Source organism: Aotus nancymaae, unplaced genomic scaffold (genome assembly GCF_030222135.1).
Source record: "Aotus nancymaae isolate 86718 unplaced genomic scaffold, 86718_ANA_hifiasm-v0.15.2.pri h1tg000138l, whole genome shotgun sequence".
In the NCBI taxonomy this organism is placed as follows: Eukaryota; Metazoa; Chordata; class Mammalia; order Primates; family Aotidae; genus Aotus; species Aotus nancymaae.
Window position 1 is genome coordinate 2,329,645 of NW_026988553.1, and position 18,523 is coordinate 2,348,167.

The 18,523-nt window shown below is 59.3% G+C and overlaps 1 protein-coding gene across 1 annotated transcript; it reads left to right on the forward strand.

Annotated features, from left to right (window-relative positions):
* Window positions 1-9,402: 9,402 nt before the first annotated feature.
* SLC6A8 (solute carrier family 6 member 8) lies at window positions 9,403-16,588 on the forward strand. Its single transcript, XM_021668854.2, has 13 exons — window positions 9,403-9,679; window positions 11,187-11,318; window positions 12,067-12,316; window positions 12,724-12,856; window positions 13,725-13,859; window positions 13,943-14,046; window positions 14,137-14,261; window positions 14,556-14,668; window positions 14,780-14,917; window positions 14,995-15,097; window positions 15,184-15,284; window positions 15,364-15,534; window positions 15,716-16,588. Exons 1-13 carry the CDS (start codon window positions 9,418-9,420, stop codon window positions 15,854-15,856), a joined length of 1,908 nt encoding a protein of 635 aa, XP_021524529.2. The 5' UTR covers window positions 9,403-9,417; the 3' UTR covers window positions 15,857-16,588.
* Window positions 16,589-18,523: the final 1,935 nt, after the last annotated feature.

Genomic DNA, 18,523 nt, shown 5'->3' on the forward strand with positions numbered 1-18,523 from the left:
ATTAAGATGTTCCTCAGTGGGTGATAGAGGGAGGAGCTGTGGCGCCGTGCAAAGGAGTCAGTCAGTCTTAAATACAGATCCATGGTTGCTAGGGGCTGAGAGAGGTCATGCTTGACTAGGGGCAGCACAGGGATTCTGTAGTGCAGAACCCATAGCACTTTACGGCAGACAGAGGGAACTGAAATAGTCAACTTTTCAAATAATCTTTTAGAAGTTTGGGAGATCACAAGACAGAATGCAGACTGCGGCAAAAGGCAATTCGAAATATACAAAACATGGTCCAGGCGCGGTGGCGTCCCACCACTTTGGGAGGCCGAGGTGGGTGGATCACGAATTCTGGAGTTCGAGACCAGACTGAACAACATGGTGAAACCCCGTCTCTACTAAAAATACAAAATTAGCCGGGCATGGTGGCGGGTGCCTGTGATCCCAGCTACTTGGGAGGCTGAGGCAGGAGAAACATTTGAACCCGGGAGGCGCAGGTTGCAGTGAGCCGAGATCGCGCCATTGCACTCCAGCCTGGATGACAGGGTGAGACCCGATCTCACAAAAAGAAAGGAAAGAAGAAAGAAAAAGAAAAAAAGAAAGAGAGAGAGAAAGAAAGAAAGAAAGAAAGGCAAAGAAAGAAAGGAAAGAAAGAAAGAAAGAAATGTACAAAACAGCCTTATTGAAGGGGGTCAAGGAGAAAGGGGCTGATCTCAGCCACTCTGGAAATGAGTGGCTTCTGTCAGACTAAAAGCAAAAGGAAGCACACATACACGCTGCACTCTAATTGATAAGATCGCTCCCCACCAGGGTAGAATGATTCTGAAACCTCTCTACCTTTATAGTGGAATTAAAGACCTGTGGCAATGGATGGCAGGAGGCAGGAGCCAGGTTTCTCACTTTAATTTTAATTTTTTATTTTAGAGATCTTGCTGTGTGGCCCAGACTAGAGTGCACTGCACCATCTGCAGCCTCGACCTCTTAGGCTCAAGAGATCCTCCCACCTCAGCCTCCTGAGTAGCTGAGACTACAGGCATCCACCACTATGCCCCGCTAATTTTTTCTATTTTATTTGGGGTTTCACCATCTTGGCCAGGCTGATCTCGAACTCCTGACCTCAGACGATCCACTCGCCTCGACCTCCCAAAGTGCTGTAATTACAGGCACGAGCCACCCAGATGGTGATGGATTCGAGTTGGAGACATCAGTGTGCACTCGAGTTGAATTTAATATAAATACTGATATGTAAGTGTATCTTTTTATAGATGTTATGTTAGTAACACAACATGGGTTAGTATATATATAAATACATGGATTAGTGTATATATAAAATGGGTTCATGTATGTATATATGTAGATACACATACATGGGTTAGTATATATTTAAAAGTCCTTGCTGTCAGTGGAGAGGGCCTAGAAGCACCAACACTCCAGGAACAATGGACACACCTAGAGCCCAGATCTTCATCTCCAACACCACTCTCTCAAAAATGGCTCCTTAAAGAAAATGGCTGGTTTACGACTGATTCAGGAAATATAAGAGATGAGCACAGAGCCAGATAGTAAGGAAGTGCTCGCACACACACACACACTCACACACCCCCACTCACACACACTCCCACTCACACACACCCCACACACCCTCACACCCACTAACACACCCACTCCACACCCACTCACACACCCCACACACATGCCATACACCCCCACACACCCTCACACACCCACTAACACACCCACTCACACCCCCTACACACTTTCACACACACCCACTCATACACACTCCCACTCACACACACGCACCACACACCCCCACACACCCTCACACCCACTAACACACCCACTCACACACACCCCACACACCCCTTTCACACACCCACACACCACTCACACCCACACACCCACTCACACCCACTCACACTCCCACACACCCTCACACACCACACACCCACTCCTCACACCCACTCACACACACACACTTGCACACATGCACACACCCACTCACACCCCTCCACACTCCCACACACCCACACACACCACTCACACCCACAGACCCTCACACCCACTCACTCCCACATCCACCACACACCCACTCACACTCACACACTTGCACACATGCACACACCCACTCACACACATCCACTCAGACACACCCCACACCTCACACTCCCACATCCACTCACACACACTCCCATTCACACCTACGCACCCACTAACACTCCCACACCCACTCACTCCCCACTCACCCACTGACACACCCACTCCCGCACACACCCTGACACACCCCCACACATCCACTCGCACACTCCCACTCACACCCACACACCCACTCCCACACATGCCCACACACTCCCACTCACACACTTGCACACACCCTCACACACATCCACTCAGACACACCCCCTCACACCTCACACTCCCACACACATCCACTCGCACACACTCCCACTCACACACACGCACCCACTAACACTCCCACACCCACTCACACACACACCCACTGACACACCCACTCCCGCACACACCCTGACACACCCCCACACATCCACTCGCACTCCCACTCACACCCACACACCCAGTCACACACTCCCACACACCCACTCCCACACAGACACCCACTCACATTCCCAGTCACCCACTCACACACTTGCACACACCCACTCACACCCCCCACTCACACACGCACACCCACTCACACACCACTCACACCCACTGACATCCACTCACAGACACACCCACTCACACACACCGGCACACAAACACACATGTAGTGATGGATGCAGTGATGGAGGGACGTCAAAAGGACACAGGTGGCCAGGTGTGGTGGCTAATGCCTGTAATCCCAATACTTTGGGAGGCCAAGGAGGGCAGATCACCTGAGGTCAGGAGTTTGAGACCAGCCTGGCCAACACTGTGAAACTGTTTCTATCAAAAAATACAAAACTTACCTGGGCATGGTAGTGGGCACCTGTAGTCCCAGCTACTTGTGAGGCTGGGGTGGAAGAACTGCAGTGAGCCGAGATCACACAAGTGCCCTCCAGCCTGGGAGACAGAGTGAGATCCTGTCTAAAAAAATAAAAAAAGGACACAGGAGCCAACTGAAAGAGCCCCCAACAGTCCAAGATGGAAATTTTGAGCAAGAAAATAAAGAGTTGTGTTAGATTATAACCGAATATAAGGTACACGTCCACAAGTCCATACCATTATAAATAAATGATTACATAAATAAATGCAGGAGAACAGACAATTTCACATCACTTGTGTAGACACTCCCCATTCAGGAGGTGGCCCTGCTCCCCAACTGGTTCTTCCCAAGAGCTGGGTAAAGAAACGGGGAACAGTCAGATCCCAGTGGAGAGATCCGACAAACAGGACCCCAGCCAGTCGTCCAAGGTCCACATGGCCCTGATGAGGAGGCGCTTCACCCCCGTGGTCTTCCCCCTGATCACCTCCCAGGCCCACCAAATCAGCAAAAGATTCCCAACGGAGGGCTGTCGGGGCCACCAAGAAACTGTCACAGCCAAGAGGAGCCTCAGGAAACAAGATGACTAAATGCAACACGTGATCCTGACAGAAAAAAAAGAAAAGCCAAGAAAATCGGAATAAAGCATGGGCTCTAGTCACTAACAATGTTGATTCATCGTTTGCAATGGCCGATGTTGATTCATTAATTGCAATAAATGAGCTGTCCTAACGTAAGAGGCTAACAAGGTGGGAGACGGGAGGTGCTCCACGGGAACTGTTGAGACCCTCTCCAGTTTCTCTGTACATCTAAAACTAGTCTAGAAGGTGAGGGTTGAAAAATTACCTATTGGGTACAACATTCACTGTTCGGGTTGTAACCACTTAATGGGTTCATTCTGCCCGCTGCCCAGATAGATAGAGCCGATTTATCAAGGTAGGGTAATTATAATAAAGTTTTGTTTCGTTTTGTTTGAGACAGGGTCTCACTCTGTCGCCCAGGCTGGAGTGCAGTGGCACGATCTCAGCTCTCTGCAACCTCCGCCTCACAGGTTCAAGTGATTCTCCAGCTACAGAGTAGCTGGGACTACAGGTGGGCACCACTGCATCTGGCAATTTTTGTATTTTTAGTAGGGAGAGGCTTTCACCACATTGGCCAGGCTGGTCTCAAACTCCTGACCTCAGGTGATCCACCCGCCTTGGCCTCCCAAAGTGCTGGGATTACAGGTGTGAGCCACTGCGCCCAGCCTCTTTTGTTTTGTTTTGAGGCAGGGTGTCGCTCGCTCAGGCTGGAGTGCAGCGGTACAATCACGGCTCACTGCACCCTGGACCTCTTGAGCTCAAGTGATCCTCTTGCCTCAGCCTCCCTAGTAGCTGGGACTACGGGTGTGTGTCATCACTCCAGCTAATTTTTAAATTTTTTGTAGAGACAAGGTCTGTCTATGTTGCGCAGGCTGGTCTTGAATGCCTGGGATCAAGTGATCTGCCCACCTGGGCCTCCCAAAGTGCTGGAATTACAAGTGTATGTCACCAGGCCCTGCCAGGAAAGATGTTAATACTCGTAGAGGACACTGGAGTTTTATTATTACTCAAATCTGCTGCCCTGAAAATTTGAAGGCTAGGAATTTTTTTTTTTTTTTTTTTTTTTTTTTAGATGGAGTCTCACTCTGTCGTCCAGGCTGGAGTGCAATGGTATGATCTCAGCTCACTTCAACCTCCACCTCCCAGGTTCAAGAAATTCTTCTGCCTCAGCCTCCTGAGTAGACAGGGTTACAGGCGCCAGCCACCATGCCCGGCTAAGTTTTGTATTTTTACTGGAGACGGGGTTTCACCATGTTGGTCAGGGTGGTCTCGAAGTCCTGACCTCATGATCCACCCGCCTCAGCCTCCCAAAGTGCTGGGATCCCAGGTGTGAACCACCGAGCCCAGCAGGATTTTTGAAAATAGTTTGGCGGACAGAGGGCTAGGGAATTGGTGCCGCTGACTGGTTGGTTGGTGTAGAGCCATCTGGTAGTTAGAAATGCAAAAATCTGAAAAGACATCTCAAAAAGCCAATCTGACAACAGTGATGTTATTTACAGGCGTAATTGAAGAAGTTACAAATCTCTCGACCTCTGGGACAATGGCCGGTAATCTTTAACGTTTGCAGAATTCAGGCCCCTCTCATCCTCCTAACCTGCTGGGCTTTCATTAATTTTACAAAGGTGGTTTCATCTTGGGAAGGTCTATTATCATTTAAACTATAAATTAAATTTCTCCCCAAGTTAGCTTGGCCCGTGCCCAGGAAAGACCAAAAGCAGTTTGGAGGGCAAATGTAGATGGGGTTGGTTAGATCAGATCTCTCACTGGCGTAATTTTGTGACTGTTGTAATTGTTGCAAAGGCGGCTTTAGGGTGATGGGTCCGCTAAAAGCTCAGACTTCACCACCACGAAATATATGCATGTAACAAAGCACCTCTCAATCTATAAAACAAATCAATAAAATGAGTCTAATAAGTTTACGCAAAATGTAAAAACAAACCGAAGCCTCCTTTCTGCGGGCCTGTGTAAAGCAGCACGGCCGGTGGGAAGGGTGGGGGTTCTATGGTCCCCATCCCTGCACAGCTGCAGGCCCTCGTCCCCAGCCCATTCTTTCTTTTCTCCGCTTGGCTGCAGCCACTCCAGCCCCCTCCCCAGGAGCTGGAAGTACAAAGCCCTTCCAGGTGGACTCTGGCTCCCGCTTTGTTCCCGGCTCATTCTCATTCCAAAGCGCATTGTACCCGGCTCGCCTGCAGAAGACGAGGCACCCCCACCCTGTCCAGCTGCCTGTCCTCCCGGGAGAACCAGTCACCCAGGGCCGCATGGCCCCCTACCCAGCCCCTCCCTGGTCCGCAGCTGCCCTAGGCTTCAGTGGGCACCGGCTCCAATTCCCAGGCCTCCCCGGACAAATGGGAGCATTCCCGCTAGGCCCCCTCCCCTGCCCTCCCTCCAGCTCCCCCTCTCCTCCCCTCTCCCTCCTCCTCAGCTCCTCAGCTCCTCAGCTCATAGTCCAACCCCCAGCCCCAGCTGGGGCCTGAAAGGCCGCCCACTCCCTGGGATACCGTAGGGGGAGGGCGCAGCTCTCCCTCCATCTCCTCTGCCCCAGAGAACAGTTTGCTTCTCACCCAGGAGTCACCGTGGGAGCTCTGGGCTGGGCTCACAGGGTACCCTCGCCCCCTGCTGCACATGCTCAGAAACCCCCTTCGGTGAGTAGAACACAAGGGCCTGGCAGGACAGGCGGAGGCTTGGACAGGGCTGGGGAGGGACAGCTGCCCGGCCCTCAGCTGGGGGCCTGGGGAGCCCACCCTGCCCCTCCCCAGCAGCTGCTGCCCCCGGGACTTGTCAGGACCCAGCCAGGGCTGGAAATCGCTTTGCCTTTGTTCCCTGCCCCCCACCCCCATTCCCTCAACTGCTCAGCAGCCTCAGAAGACCCTGTCACTGGCCACCTGGGTCACAGCCTGCGGCAGAGACCAGAACTCCAGCCTCAACAGCCTGAACTTCATGCAGTGCTCAGAGGCCCAGCTCGCCCTGGCTGGGCAGGGGCAGCTCCTAGGGTGGCTGACGAGGGCAGGGTTTCTGAACCTCCCTCAGGAGCCTCCCGGGACAGAGACCTGGAGGTCAGCAGAGAAAGGGTAGCCCAGGCTGTCGGCCCGCATGGAGGGAAAGCTCAGGGGGCCACAGCACCATCACACTGAATCTTGTAGTCTGAGAAGAATTTAACTCTATGTCCAGGGCACAGAGAAGCCCAGAGAAGGGATGAGACAAAGGAGGGTCCCTCTGACTGCTCAGAGAATGCGGTTTGGGGTCTGGCCTAGGGCATGAGGGGGAGTTCACAGCCACTATGGGGTCCAGGCCACCTAGGGGGGCCCTGGCCCAGGGGCTGGCAGCGGGTGCACCCCAGCAGAGTTACAAGAGGGAACTGCAGGCTGGACTGGCAGAGGGCAGGGAAGAAGGCGGGTGTGGGAAAGGGTGGCTGCCGGGAGGAGAGCGCAGATCCGAGAGGTCAAGGGAGTCAGGTGTGGGGGCCCACTGGACCTCCCTTCAGATGTGGGGGCCCCCACTCTGAAGGTCCATGGCAGACACTCTCCAAAGCCCCTCACCCTTCACTTCTGTCTCCAGCACTCTCCAGTCTGGCCACCTTGCCCTCCTCCTCGGCCAGCTCTGATCTCACAGAGGCAGCAGCAGCAGTCAGGGGTGGTGGCTCCCTCCTGATCCTGCCCCTGGTCTCGGAACCCGCCAGAGGAGAACCTTTCGCCAGCAGTGGCCCCTTCCCCAAAGTGCCATTGGCTTCCCTACGTCCTGCTCGTCCTTCTCGAGCCTCTGCTCTCTCTCCCTTCCACTCCCACTCCTTGGACAAGCAAGATCTGAAAGTCTTCCCTGCCCTAGGTTCCCAGAGCTAACTGGCTGTGGCCTGCACTCTCCCTCAAAGCGGTCCTCCCCCAGGTCACTGTCCTCCCTTCGCTGACATCACACGCCCACTCTGAGCTCCTGCTGGGCTGAGGCCCTCCGAGCCTACTTCACTGGATCCTCTTCTCTCTTCTTTGAAAGGCCATGGGGTTTGCCTACGGTCCAGTTGGGTCAGCCCTCTTCCCCTCTGTCCTGGGTCCTTGAGTGGTCCTGGCTTCTTTAGAGCATCTATGCATCACTTCTGTATCACCCCTGTCTTCAAACCAGCTTCAGTAGGCCGTAGTGAGAAACTTCTGATGAGCAGTGTGACCCTGCCACGTCAAGGGTACCCGCCCACCACCCCTGGTCGAAGCACAGGTGACACTGCCTGTCTACCCCAACCACACACACCCCTTGAGGCTCCTCCTCCAAGCCTGGGTGGGGACATGGCCCCTCCCTAAGCCAGCAAGCTCAATCTGGCTTGGGCCGGAACTGCTTTTCTTCCTAAAGCTGGCCGGATGGCCGCCGGCTTAGCTTAACGGGATGAGCCATCTGGGGACTGCAGTGTCCACGATCAGATCAGGGAGCATGAGGTTGAGGGGGGCACTCTACCTCCCAGGCCAGGACAGTGACCCCTTCCTTCCCCACCCCACCCCCAGGCTGCTCTTGGCCCTAGAAAATGCTAAACAAGCTGCTGAGCTGGCTCTTGCTGCGGAGGCCTGGGGGGTCCTGGGGAGAGGAACACTGGGTGGGTGGGGGCGGCAGCAGGGGCCTCGAAGCTGAGGCCTTTGGGGAAGGGTCTGTGCACCTGCCAGGCACCAGGGGGCAGCCTTGCCGTATTTCTGCTCCAGTCCCCTCAAGTCTGAAGCCCCTACCCACTCTCACCCCAGGCACGGGTGGGGGCCGCCACGGTCATTTACCCAGGCCCCTTGTTTGCCTTGGTGACAAAGTCGAGCCTCGCTCCTCAGGCAGCCAGGCTCCCCTCTGCCCCCTGTGGAGACACAGAGGCCTGTCACCTGAAGAGCTGGTTCCGACCTCTAGCTTCCAGGGTAGCCGAGAAGCTTTAGCCCCAGTGGGGCAGCGCTGGACAGAGCTGGAGGAAGGAGGGGCAGCAGGAGAAGGCAGCAGCCTGCCAGGAGCTGGGAGAAAGGGAGAGAAGGGGAGGTGGAGGGCTGAGGGGGTCCGGGGGGCGTCTTCCTAGGGCTGGGAGGGGCCGGCCGGGAAGCCTAGGGCGAGGGGCGGCCCGGAGCCCCGCAGGGGACGCTGGCGGCCGCCCCAGGTAGCAGCCATCCTGCCCCCAGCTGGAGCGGCGTCTCCTCCTCGGGAGGAGGGCGGGGAGGAGGTGGGCGGAGTGACAAGGAGGGACGGATGCGGGAGGGGGAGGGGGCTGGCCGGCCGTGGGGGTGGGGCGACAGTGACGTCACCAGGAGTCGGTTCTTAAGAGGCGGCCGGCCGGGGACGGGGAAGAGAGGGACAGTCGGAGCCTGGTGGCGAGTCGCTGAGCCCGCCGCGGCCCGGAGAGCGGCTGCAGCCGCCGCCGCCGGGAAGGAGGGGTGAGGCACTCCCGAGTCGCCGTCGCCGTCACCGGAGTCGCGGGCGAGCCGGGTAGCCGCCGCGAGCCCCGGCCGGGGCGGGGGGCACGGGCCGCAGGCCCCTGCTCCGGCCTCCGCTTGCAGACAGCGGGCGCCGATGCCGCCGGCGCCCCGCTAGGCTGAGCTTCGGGCCGGGCGAGGAGCCGCCCGAGCCTCCCGAGCCGCCCGAGCCGCGGACAGAAGCCTCGGGAGCCGCCGCCGCCGCCGCCGCCCGGCCGGGCCCCGCCGCCGCCCGCGCGCCCCCGGGTCCCCGACACACATGAGATTCTTCAGGCTCACTTTCAAGTGCTTCGTGGACTGCTTCTGACTGCGCCGCCCGCGCCCCGCACCCCGCCGCCCGCCCGCCGCCCCGTCCCCCGGCCCCCGGCGGGCCCGCGCCCTCGGGGCCCTCCCCGGTGCCGCCGGCGCCCCCGCCCGCCCGCCGCCCCCCGCGAGGCGCCGCGACCCCGGCCCGGCCTCGCGGCCCGCCGGGGCCATGGCGAAGAAGAGCGCCGAGAACGGCATCTATAGCGTGTCCGGCGACGAGAAGAAGGGCCCCCTCATCGCGCCCGGGCCCGACGGGGCCCCGGCCAAGGGCGACGGCCCCACGGGCCTGGGGACACCCGGCGGCCGCCTGGCCGTGCCGCCGCGCGAGACCTGGACGCGCCAGATGGACTTCATCATGTCGTGCGTGGGCTTCGCCGTGGGCCTGGGCAACGTGTGGCGCTTCCCCTACCTGTGCTACAAGAACGGCGGAGGTGAGCGCCCCTGCCCGCCGCGGCCCCCTCCCCCAGCCGGACCCCGAACCCCGACACCCGGGACCGCCGCGGAGGAGCGAAGTCCGGGAAGCGGGTGGCCCTCGGGCGCGCGGGGGTCGGGGCCGCCCCTCGTCCGCCGCTGCCGCTCGGTGGCCCGGCCGGGCACCTCCACCCCCCTCGCAGTCATGTGCCTGGCAGGGTGGGGGGAGGGGGCCGGCGATGCCCGCAGGGCTGCCCCCCAGACTCCCGGGCTAGGAGGAGCGATTGGCCGCCGAGGTGAGAAGGCAGGCCTGTGCCTTGGGGTCTCCGCGAGGTAAGGAGCCCTGGCTGCCCCCGCGGGTCGGGCACACAAGGGGCACATTGTGTGGGCCCCCCACGTGTGCACACACACGAGCATACACACACACACACACACAATGGGCCACTCTGTCCCTCCCCCTGTCCTCCCCTCCCCTTGCGGCCCTCCCGCCCCTCCCCTCTGGCCGGGGCCTGGAACACTGGGTGCCGGAGCCAGGCTTGGGAAGCCTGCGGCCTGGCCGGCCTGGCGCCGCCACTGGACACACTGCATGCACGTCCCATGCCCGCCTGCCCGCCCGGGCCCAGCTTAGCAACAGCGATGGGCACGCGTGTGTCCTGTGACTACAAAACAGCACTGGGGTTGCTGGAAGCCTAAGTGACCCGGTGATGGGTGGGAAACAAAGGTCCAGAGCAAAGGCCTTTGCCCAAGGTCAGGAGAAGGATGCTGGGACCTGGCATCAGGCAAGTTGCGGCCAAGCTCAGCCTCTGAGTAGTGGAGCGAGCCCAGCCGAGGCAAGAGTACCAGGCCCAGAGAGGAGGAGGGGGCAGTGGAACTGGGCTCTCCCTGCCCTTCTGCCAGCCCCACCCCGGCCTGTTGGCCAGCGCCTGTGTCTGGCCCTGCCCTGCCTCCCTCCTGCAGAGCCCGACTCCTGGGACTTGCTGAGGCTGGCCTGGCCCCTCTTCCCGCACCTGTCTCCCTCTGTCCTTGCATATTGCCACCCCACCAGCAAGGGACTTCGACCCACCCACCCTCTGCCTTGGACCTCACACTAGCAGGACGGTTGGGCTGCCTTTGGACGAGCCCCCCAGGCCTGAGCACCCAGGCTTGGCGCATGCACACACACGCACACACACACACACAGGCACGTGCCCTCACTGTGCTGCCTGAAACGGGGAACTGCAGCACTAGGGACAGGCTGCGTGTCTCCCCGTGTGGGTCCTCTGTGGCCATCACCCCAAGTGACCGTGGGGGTGGAAGCCCTGTGGGCCTAGGGTCCCTCTGCCACCCAGGGAATCGGGCTCCAATGGCTCAGGGGTACCGTAGCCCCACTTCAACACACTCAACCCACCCCGGCAAGACTCCGCCCTGGGCCTGAGTCAGTGGCCACCCCTACACTGACTCACCCAGTGGGAAGCTGTAATGGGGCCTTTGGAGTCTGGGCAGCCTGGCTGAGGCCACGCTGAGCCTACCCTGTGCCTCCACCCCCAGGTGTGTTCCTTATTCCCTACGTCCTGATCGCCCTGGTCGGAGGAATCCCCATTTTCTTCCTGGAGATCTCGCTGGGCCAGTTCATGAAGGCCGGCAGCATCAATGTCTGGAACATCTGTCCCCTGTTCAAAGGTGAGCAGCCCTTGGCCAGCCTCAGGGACTCCCCCACTTTTCCCAGCTGGCTCCCATTTGAGAATCTTTTCCTGTCCTCAACACCAGGCCTGGGGCCACGTGATGGCGCCCAGTCTCAAGGGGGAGCCTGGAGATGTGCAGGCCACAGTGAACTTGGGGAAGCAGGGACCAGAGGGGCCATAGGCAGCTCCACAAGGCAAGGATGGGCCAGGCATAGCCGGGCTGGGGACGAGGCCCGCCCAGCACACTTGGCACTCTAGGTGGGTGGGTCCCACTGTTATCATCCCCAAGGACACTGGGGCACAGACAGGTGGAGCGACTTACTGAGGCTGCCCACTACGGAGGCAACTGTCTCCAACACTACCTCAGGTTATTAGAAACCCCCCAGCTGATGTGCACCGGAGGCTACCGGGGGGCCAGGTGGAGGCTTGGCCCTCCTGGAACCGCCATGGTGGCAGTGGGGCCCACAGATGGGGCCAGGTGTATGAGGCTGGCGACTCAACAGCACTTGGTCAGATGGGGCAGGAGGGGAGGGGCTCACTCTGCCTTGGGTCTGGGGGCAGCTGGAGGAGAGGAGACAGGCTAGGGAGTCAGCCCAGTGTTGGGGCTCACACAAGGGGGAGTCCAGGGGGGTCAGGAGCACCACAGAGAAGGCTCCGGGAGGACAGACAGTGGAAGCACAGCCAGCCGCGGTGGGGAGGGAGGTGGCCAGGAAAGAATCCACATGGCAAGGACTTCCCGGCCACAGGCCTGGGCTATGCCTCCATGGTGATCGTCTTCTACTGCAACACCTACTACATCATGGTGCTGGCCTGGGGCTTCTATTACCTGGTCAAGTCCTTCACCACCACGCTGCCCTGGGCCACATGTGGCCACACCTGGAACACTCCCGACTGCGTGGAGATCTTCCGCCATGAAGACTGTGCCAATGCCAGCCTGGCCAACCTCACCTGTGACCAGCTTGCTGACCGCCGGTCCCCTGTCATCGAGTTCTGGGAGTGAGTCAGGCACCTCAGGGACAAGCCCATCCCATCCCCCAGGTCTCCCTCATGGGGCCCGGCTCCAGGGGAATGGGCCTGAGAACACAGGGCCGGGGTGTTGCCTGGCAGCCCATCCTGGATTCTGCCTGCCCTTGCCTGTCCTCGGAGACTGCTGGGCCAGGTGGGGTCACTGTCCTGGTCACTCCAGCCTGGTGGGGAAGCTGGGGCTGCATGTAGGGTGGGGTGGGATCGGAGTGGCCTCCCACTGACAACGGGCTCCTGGGCTTTAGGTTTAGCCCAGGTAGACAAGAGGGACCCACTGAACCCGCGCTGTGGGAGAGAAGGAAGCCACGACCCCTGGGGGTGGACCCTGTGGCTCCATCCTCTACCAGCACAGGCCTCATGGGACCTCCTCCTTCCCCTAGGAACAAAGTATTGAGGCTGTCTGGGGGACTGGAGGTGCCAGGGGCCCTCAACTGGGAGGTGACCCTGTGTCTGCTGGCCTGCTGGGTGCTGGTCTACTTCTGTGTCTGGAAGGGGGTCAAATCCACGGGAAAGGTACCACTAGAGGCATGCAGGTGGGAGGGTGGCACGGCCCTGGGAGCTGGATCTCTGTGCCAGGCACACATGTGACAACAGGAGGTGACCAGTGTCTAGCCCTGAGGAAGGGGCGGTGTTGAAATCCAAGCCACACTCCCCACCCTCCAATCCAGGGCCCAGCAGCCTTCGCTCCTTGGAGGAGAGGGCCCGGCAGGCGTTGCCCCTTCCCTGTACCCATCACCCCCACCGGTGCCCTCCTAACACTCTCTGACTGTTTTGACAGTTTGGGTGGAGCTGGTCTGACCATCTGTTACCTGCCTGTCTTGCCTTGGGGACCCAGAGCAGAGTCTGGCCACATCCCTTGGGGGCTCCTGGTCACATAAGACAGTGTCTAGGGCCATGGGACATGGCCAGGTCCCTGGGAGACAAGGTCCCCAGAGCAGCATGTGGGAAGAGGGGGCAGAGGGCGTGGCAGCCACATCTCGCCTGCCTCTGCCTGGCCCAGTTCCACTCTCCAACTGCTCAGCCCCCACATCTCTCCAGAAGAGGAGGGGGACCCGGCCCCAGCCTGATGTCCCACTCCCTGCCTGGGCCCCCCACACGTGCACTGCCCACACACTCAGAGAAGTCCTCACAGCCCTCACTCCCCACACCTCCAGTCCCCAGAGGAGAGCTCCCAGAGGCTTGCCTGCTCCCCACCGACACACGTCCCTGCAGACAAACGAGGCGCCCAGAGCGCCTCACCCCTGCATTTGCTGGGGCTGCCGGGCCCCAGTCTTCCCCTACCTTCCTCTAAACATACCTGCCCACTAGGGGACCGACGGCGCCGGGAGTGGGGGTGTGGGGGAGGTGGTGCCTTGCCCCGCTGAGCAGCCTGGCCCCCCAGATCGTGTACTTCACTGCTACATTCCCCTACGTGGTCCTGGTCGTGCTGCTGGTTCGAGGAGTGCTGCTGCCTGGGGCCCTGGACGGCATCATCTACTATCTCAAGCCTGACTGGTCAAAGCTGGGGTCCCCTCAGGTGAGGTGGCAGTGGGGAGGCTGCAGGGCACTGCAGGAAGCCCAGCAGGCCCCTCATGCCTGTGCTCTCCTGCCCTCCTCTAGGTGTGGATAGATGCCGGGACCCAGATTTTCTTTTCTTATGCCATTGGCCTAGGGGCCCTCACTGCCCTGGGCAGCTACAACCGCTTCAACAACAACTGCTACAAGTAGGCACTGCTGCCCTGCCACCTGTGCCCTGCCCCACCCCACTCCGCCCAGCAGCCTAACCCATCCACTCTGGCCCCTCCACCCCCTAGGGATGCCATCATCCTGGCTCTCATCAACAGCGGGACCAGCTTCTTTGCTGGCTTTGTGGTCTTCTCCATCCTGGGCTTCATGGCTGCAGAGCAGGGTGTGCACATCTCCAAGGTGGCAGAGTCAGGTAGGGCCCTGCCCCCCACCCCACCTCCAGAGCAGAAACGCACCCAGATGCACAATGCACATGAACACGCAATAGAAATGCTGAAAAGTGAGGATTCAAACGGAACTTGTCAGATTATGGGCCTTCGGGGGCAGGTCCTGTGTTTTGTCAGTGTTGACAGAGGGAGAAAGGACCTCCCAGCCCCTGCTGCATGACCCAGGGTTCACACCACCTCCAAGGCAGGCGTGGGCATGGGCGAAAGTGTTGCGGGTAGGACACCTGCTGCGAGGTCTAGAGCCTGCACCTTTTCCGCAGGGCCGGGCCTGGCCTTCATCGCCTACCCGAGGGCTGTCACACTGATGCCAGTGGCCCCGCTCTGGGCCGCCCTGTTCTTCTTCATGCTGTTGCTGCTTGGTCTCGACAGCCAGGTTTGCATGGGGATCCAGGACAGGGAGCCAGGAGGGAGGCAGGTGAGGGCTGCAGGCAAGGAGATGGGTGGAGGGTGGTGCGGGGCTCGGCCTGAGCTGCCCTGGCCACAGTTTGTAGGTGTGGAGGGCTTCATCACCGGCCTCCTCGACCTCCTCCCGGCCTCCTACTACTTCCGTTTCCAAAGGGAGATCTCTGTGGCCCTCTGCTGCGCCCTCTGCTTTGTCATCGACCTCTCCATGGTGACTGATGTGAGTGGGGTGGGGGGGTCTCCCTGTGGCCTCCGGTGGCCGTCTGCCATCTTCCCTCACTGGACTCTGTCCCCCAGGGCGGGATGTACGTCTTCCAGCTGTTCGACTACTACTCGGCCAGTGGCACCACCTTGCTCTGGCAGGCCTTTTGGGAGTGCGTGGTGGTGGCCTGGGTGTACGGTAGGTCATGGCTGAGGGCTGGGCTGGGGGACAGTTGGGGGGCAGGCAAGTCTCCAGCTGGGCCCTCCCGCCTCACCTGGCCACAGGAGCTGACCGCTTCATGGATGACATTGCCTGTATGATCGGGTACCGACCTTGCCCCTGGATGAAATGGTGCTGGTCCTTCTTCACCCCACTGGTCTGCATGGTAAGGGCTGGGGGAATTGGGATCAGGGGGAGGCGGGGCAGGGTGGGGGCCCCACTAACCATGGCATTCTGGTTCATAGGGCATCTTCATCTTCAATGTTGTGTACTACGAGCCACTGGTATACAATAACACCTATGTGTACCCGTGGTGGGGCGAGGCCATGGGCTGGGCCTTCGCGCTCTCCTCTATGCTGTGTGTGCCGCTGCACCTCCTGGGCTGCCTCTTCAGGGCCAAGGGCACCATGGCCGAGGTAAGGCCCCCACCCAGCCCACCCTCCCCTCCCCTGCTGTGAACATTCAACCCAGCCTGCTTCCTAGCCAGGGAGTGGCCCCAACTGGGCTGGCAGGCAGTGGGAACTGGAGAGAGGCAGTAGTAGTCACCTGGGGATGAGCAGGTGACCCGGGGCTACAGCATGTCCTCCTCTCCTGCAGCGCTGGCAGCACCTGACCCAGCCCATCTGGGGCCTCCACCATTTGGAGTACCGAGCTCAGGACGCGGACGTCAGGGGCCTGACCACCCTGACCCCAGTGTCCGAGAGCAGCAAGGTCGTCGTGGTGGAGAGTGTCATGTGACAGTCCAGCTCACATCACCAGCTCACCTCTGGTAGCCATAGCAGCCCCTGCTTCAGCCCTGCCCCACCCCTCCAGGGGGCCTGCCTTTCCCTGACACTTTTGGGGTCTGCCTGGGGGAGGAGGGGAGAAAGCACCATGAGTGCTCACTAAAATAACTTTTTCCATTTTTAATAAAATGCCAAAAATATCACAACCCACCAAAAATAGATGCCTCTCCCCTCCAGCCCTAGCCAAGCTGGCCCCAGGCCCTCCCTAGCACCCCACCCCCAACCCACAGTGCTGCCCTCCTCCCGTCCCTGCCATGCCCACCCCTGCCCACCTCTCCAGCCTCTGCTCTGTAGCACACCCTTGGGTGACTCCTCACCCCAGAAGCAGCAGTGGCAGCTTGGGAAACGTAAGGAAGGGAAGGAGGGAGAGATGGGAGGGAGGAGAGAGAGAAGAGAGGCAAGGGAGGGGCAGCGGAACTAAGGCGAATATTTCAGCTGGGCTACACCCTCTCCCCCCATCCCTGTTATAGAAGCTTAGAGAGCCAGCCAGCAATGGAACCTTCTGGTTCCTGCGCCAATCGCCACCAATCTGTGTGAGCTTGGGTGCGAGCGCACGCGTGCGTGAGTACGTAGAGTATATATAGATCTCTATCTCTTAGCAAAGGTGAATACCAGATGTAAATGTTGCCTCTGGGCAAAGGAGGCTTGTATTTTGCACATTTTATAAAAACTTGAGAGAGTGAGATTTCTGCTTGTATATTTCTAAAAACAGAAAGGAGCCCAAACCATCCTCTCCTTGCCACTCCCATCCCTGTAAGCCCCACCTTGCCCCTCTACCCCTAGCCAAGGAGTGTGAATTTATAGATCTAACTTTCATAGGCAAAACAAAAGCTTCCAACTGTTGTGTGTGTGAGTCTATTGTGTGGATGTGCGTGTGTGGTCCCCAGCCCCAGACTGGATTGGAAAAGTCCATGGTGGGGGCCTCAGGGCTGTCCCCACACTGTCCCTTTGCCCACAAGTCTGTGGGGCAAGAGGCTGCAATACTCCGTCCTAGGTGTCTGGCCTGCTCACCTGGCCTGCTCAGTCTTCCCACCCTGTGCCCTGGGCTGGGCAGACCCCCAGGAAGGGACCCCGGGCACAGCTTCCACCTCCAGTCTTCCGTGTAGCAGCTTTCACCCACGTATGTCTGTGTCACATCCAGTCCCGAGACAGCTGAGTGACCCTGAGAAAGGCTTCCCCCACAGCCGGACAGAGGCTGGAGGGCTGGGGCTGGGAGAGGGTGGCAGGCCTGCAGGGACATTCTTACTGTGCTAAAAAGTCACTGCAAACATAGCAATAAAAACATGTCATTTTCCAAAGCGGGCTCCTGCTTCAGCCTCTGCTGGTCTAAGAAGGGGTTGGGGCGCAGGAGGCAGGGGAACCTCCTCCAGCTGGAGCTGCTGCGGTGGGCAAGGCTCTGCTCTGGGGGCCTCTGCAGCCGGGGTCGGCCCCCTTCTGGGGACTGGGAAGGGAACAGCCCAGGGAAAGCCTCATTCCCTGGAGCAGAGGCACTTCGGGAGAGCAAGACAAGAGTGAGCTGGAGGGCAGCCACACCGGCGGGGAAGCCATGGGTGCTGAAATTTTCAAATTGTTGCCCCAAGAATTTGTCACTGAACAGGTGGCCTTCCAAGATCTGAAACAGGTGATGGGGCAGGCCAGGGCCAGGCAGGTAGCAGCGGAGGGGATAAGTCTTTGCAATAACTTATCCACAAGCCACAGCAATAACCCAGGGAAGAGGTGGTGTCACTTAGGCCAGGCAGGTGGCAGCGGAGGAGTAAGTTTGCATCAGGGATCAATTGTGAAGGTGCAGCCAGTAGGGTTGCGCATGAGCAGGATGCAGGGCTGACAGAGGGGTTAAGGATGACAGATGTGGCCTGAGCAAGAGGAAAGATGGAGCTGCCACCAGGCCCTGCAACAGGGAGGCAAGGAGACAATGATCCAGAGTCAGCCTTGGGTGTGTCATGCAGGCGTGACATCCAAGTGGAGATGTCTAGTTGGCAGGTGGACGCAGGAGTTCCAAAAAGTACTAGAACTGAAAGAGATGCAACTTTGCAAGTTCTTACCACACAGAGATGACACGGAAAGCCCTGAGCCTGGCAGAGCTCACAGGGAAGCTGCGTACCCCGGGACACGATGAGAGGAGGCGGGGAGGTGTGGCAGCGGGCAGGGAGGACGCCCAAGAGTGCCTGGTGGTGCCCTGCAGCCTGAGCCAGTGAGGACCCCTTCACAGGTCAAGGAGGGGCAGTGTCCGGCTCCGTCTGTCCAGTGCTGCTGCTGGTGAAGAACAGTGACCTGCAGAACACTCACTGAGTCTGGCGAGGGTCACGGGGGCCTGGCAAGGGAGGCTTGCATGCAGGGGTGTGTGAAACGCTGGTTGATGTGGGATTGAGAAAAGGGGTGGCGGCAGCCCAGTGTCATCTGCAGATGAAGGAGACACAACGTAGTCCATCCAGACGAGGAAACACACGACACAACACGGCCGACCCTGGAGGGCATCTGTGAGACGAGCCGTCGTAAAGGGCCAAGTGCTATGGGGTTCCGCTCCTGTGAGGCGGGCCTTACATGAGAGAAGGGGGATCCACAGAGACAGAGGGCAAGGGTGGGGGCCAGGGGCTGGGGACGGGGAGAGTATTGAGTGGGG

Bases quoted from the DNA above. Each gene is read 5' to 3' on its own strand.
- SLC6A8 (XM_021668854.2), top strand. From the start codon at position 9,418: ATGGCGAAGAAGAGCGCCGAGAACGGCATCTATAGCGTGTCCGGCGAC. The intron at 14,262-14,555 runs GTAGGGCCCTGC...CCTTTTCCGCAG, and splicing joins CTCCAAGGTGGCAGAGTCAG to GGCCGGGCCTGGCCTTCATC. The intron at 14,918-14,994 runs GTGAGTGGGGTG...TCTGTCCCCCAG, and splicing joins ACCTCTCCATGGTGACTGAT to GGCGGGATGTACGTCTTCCA.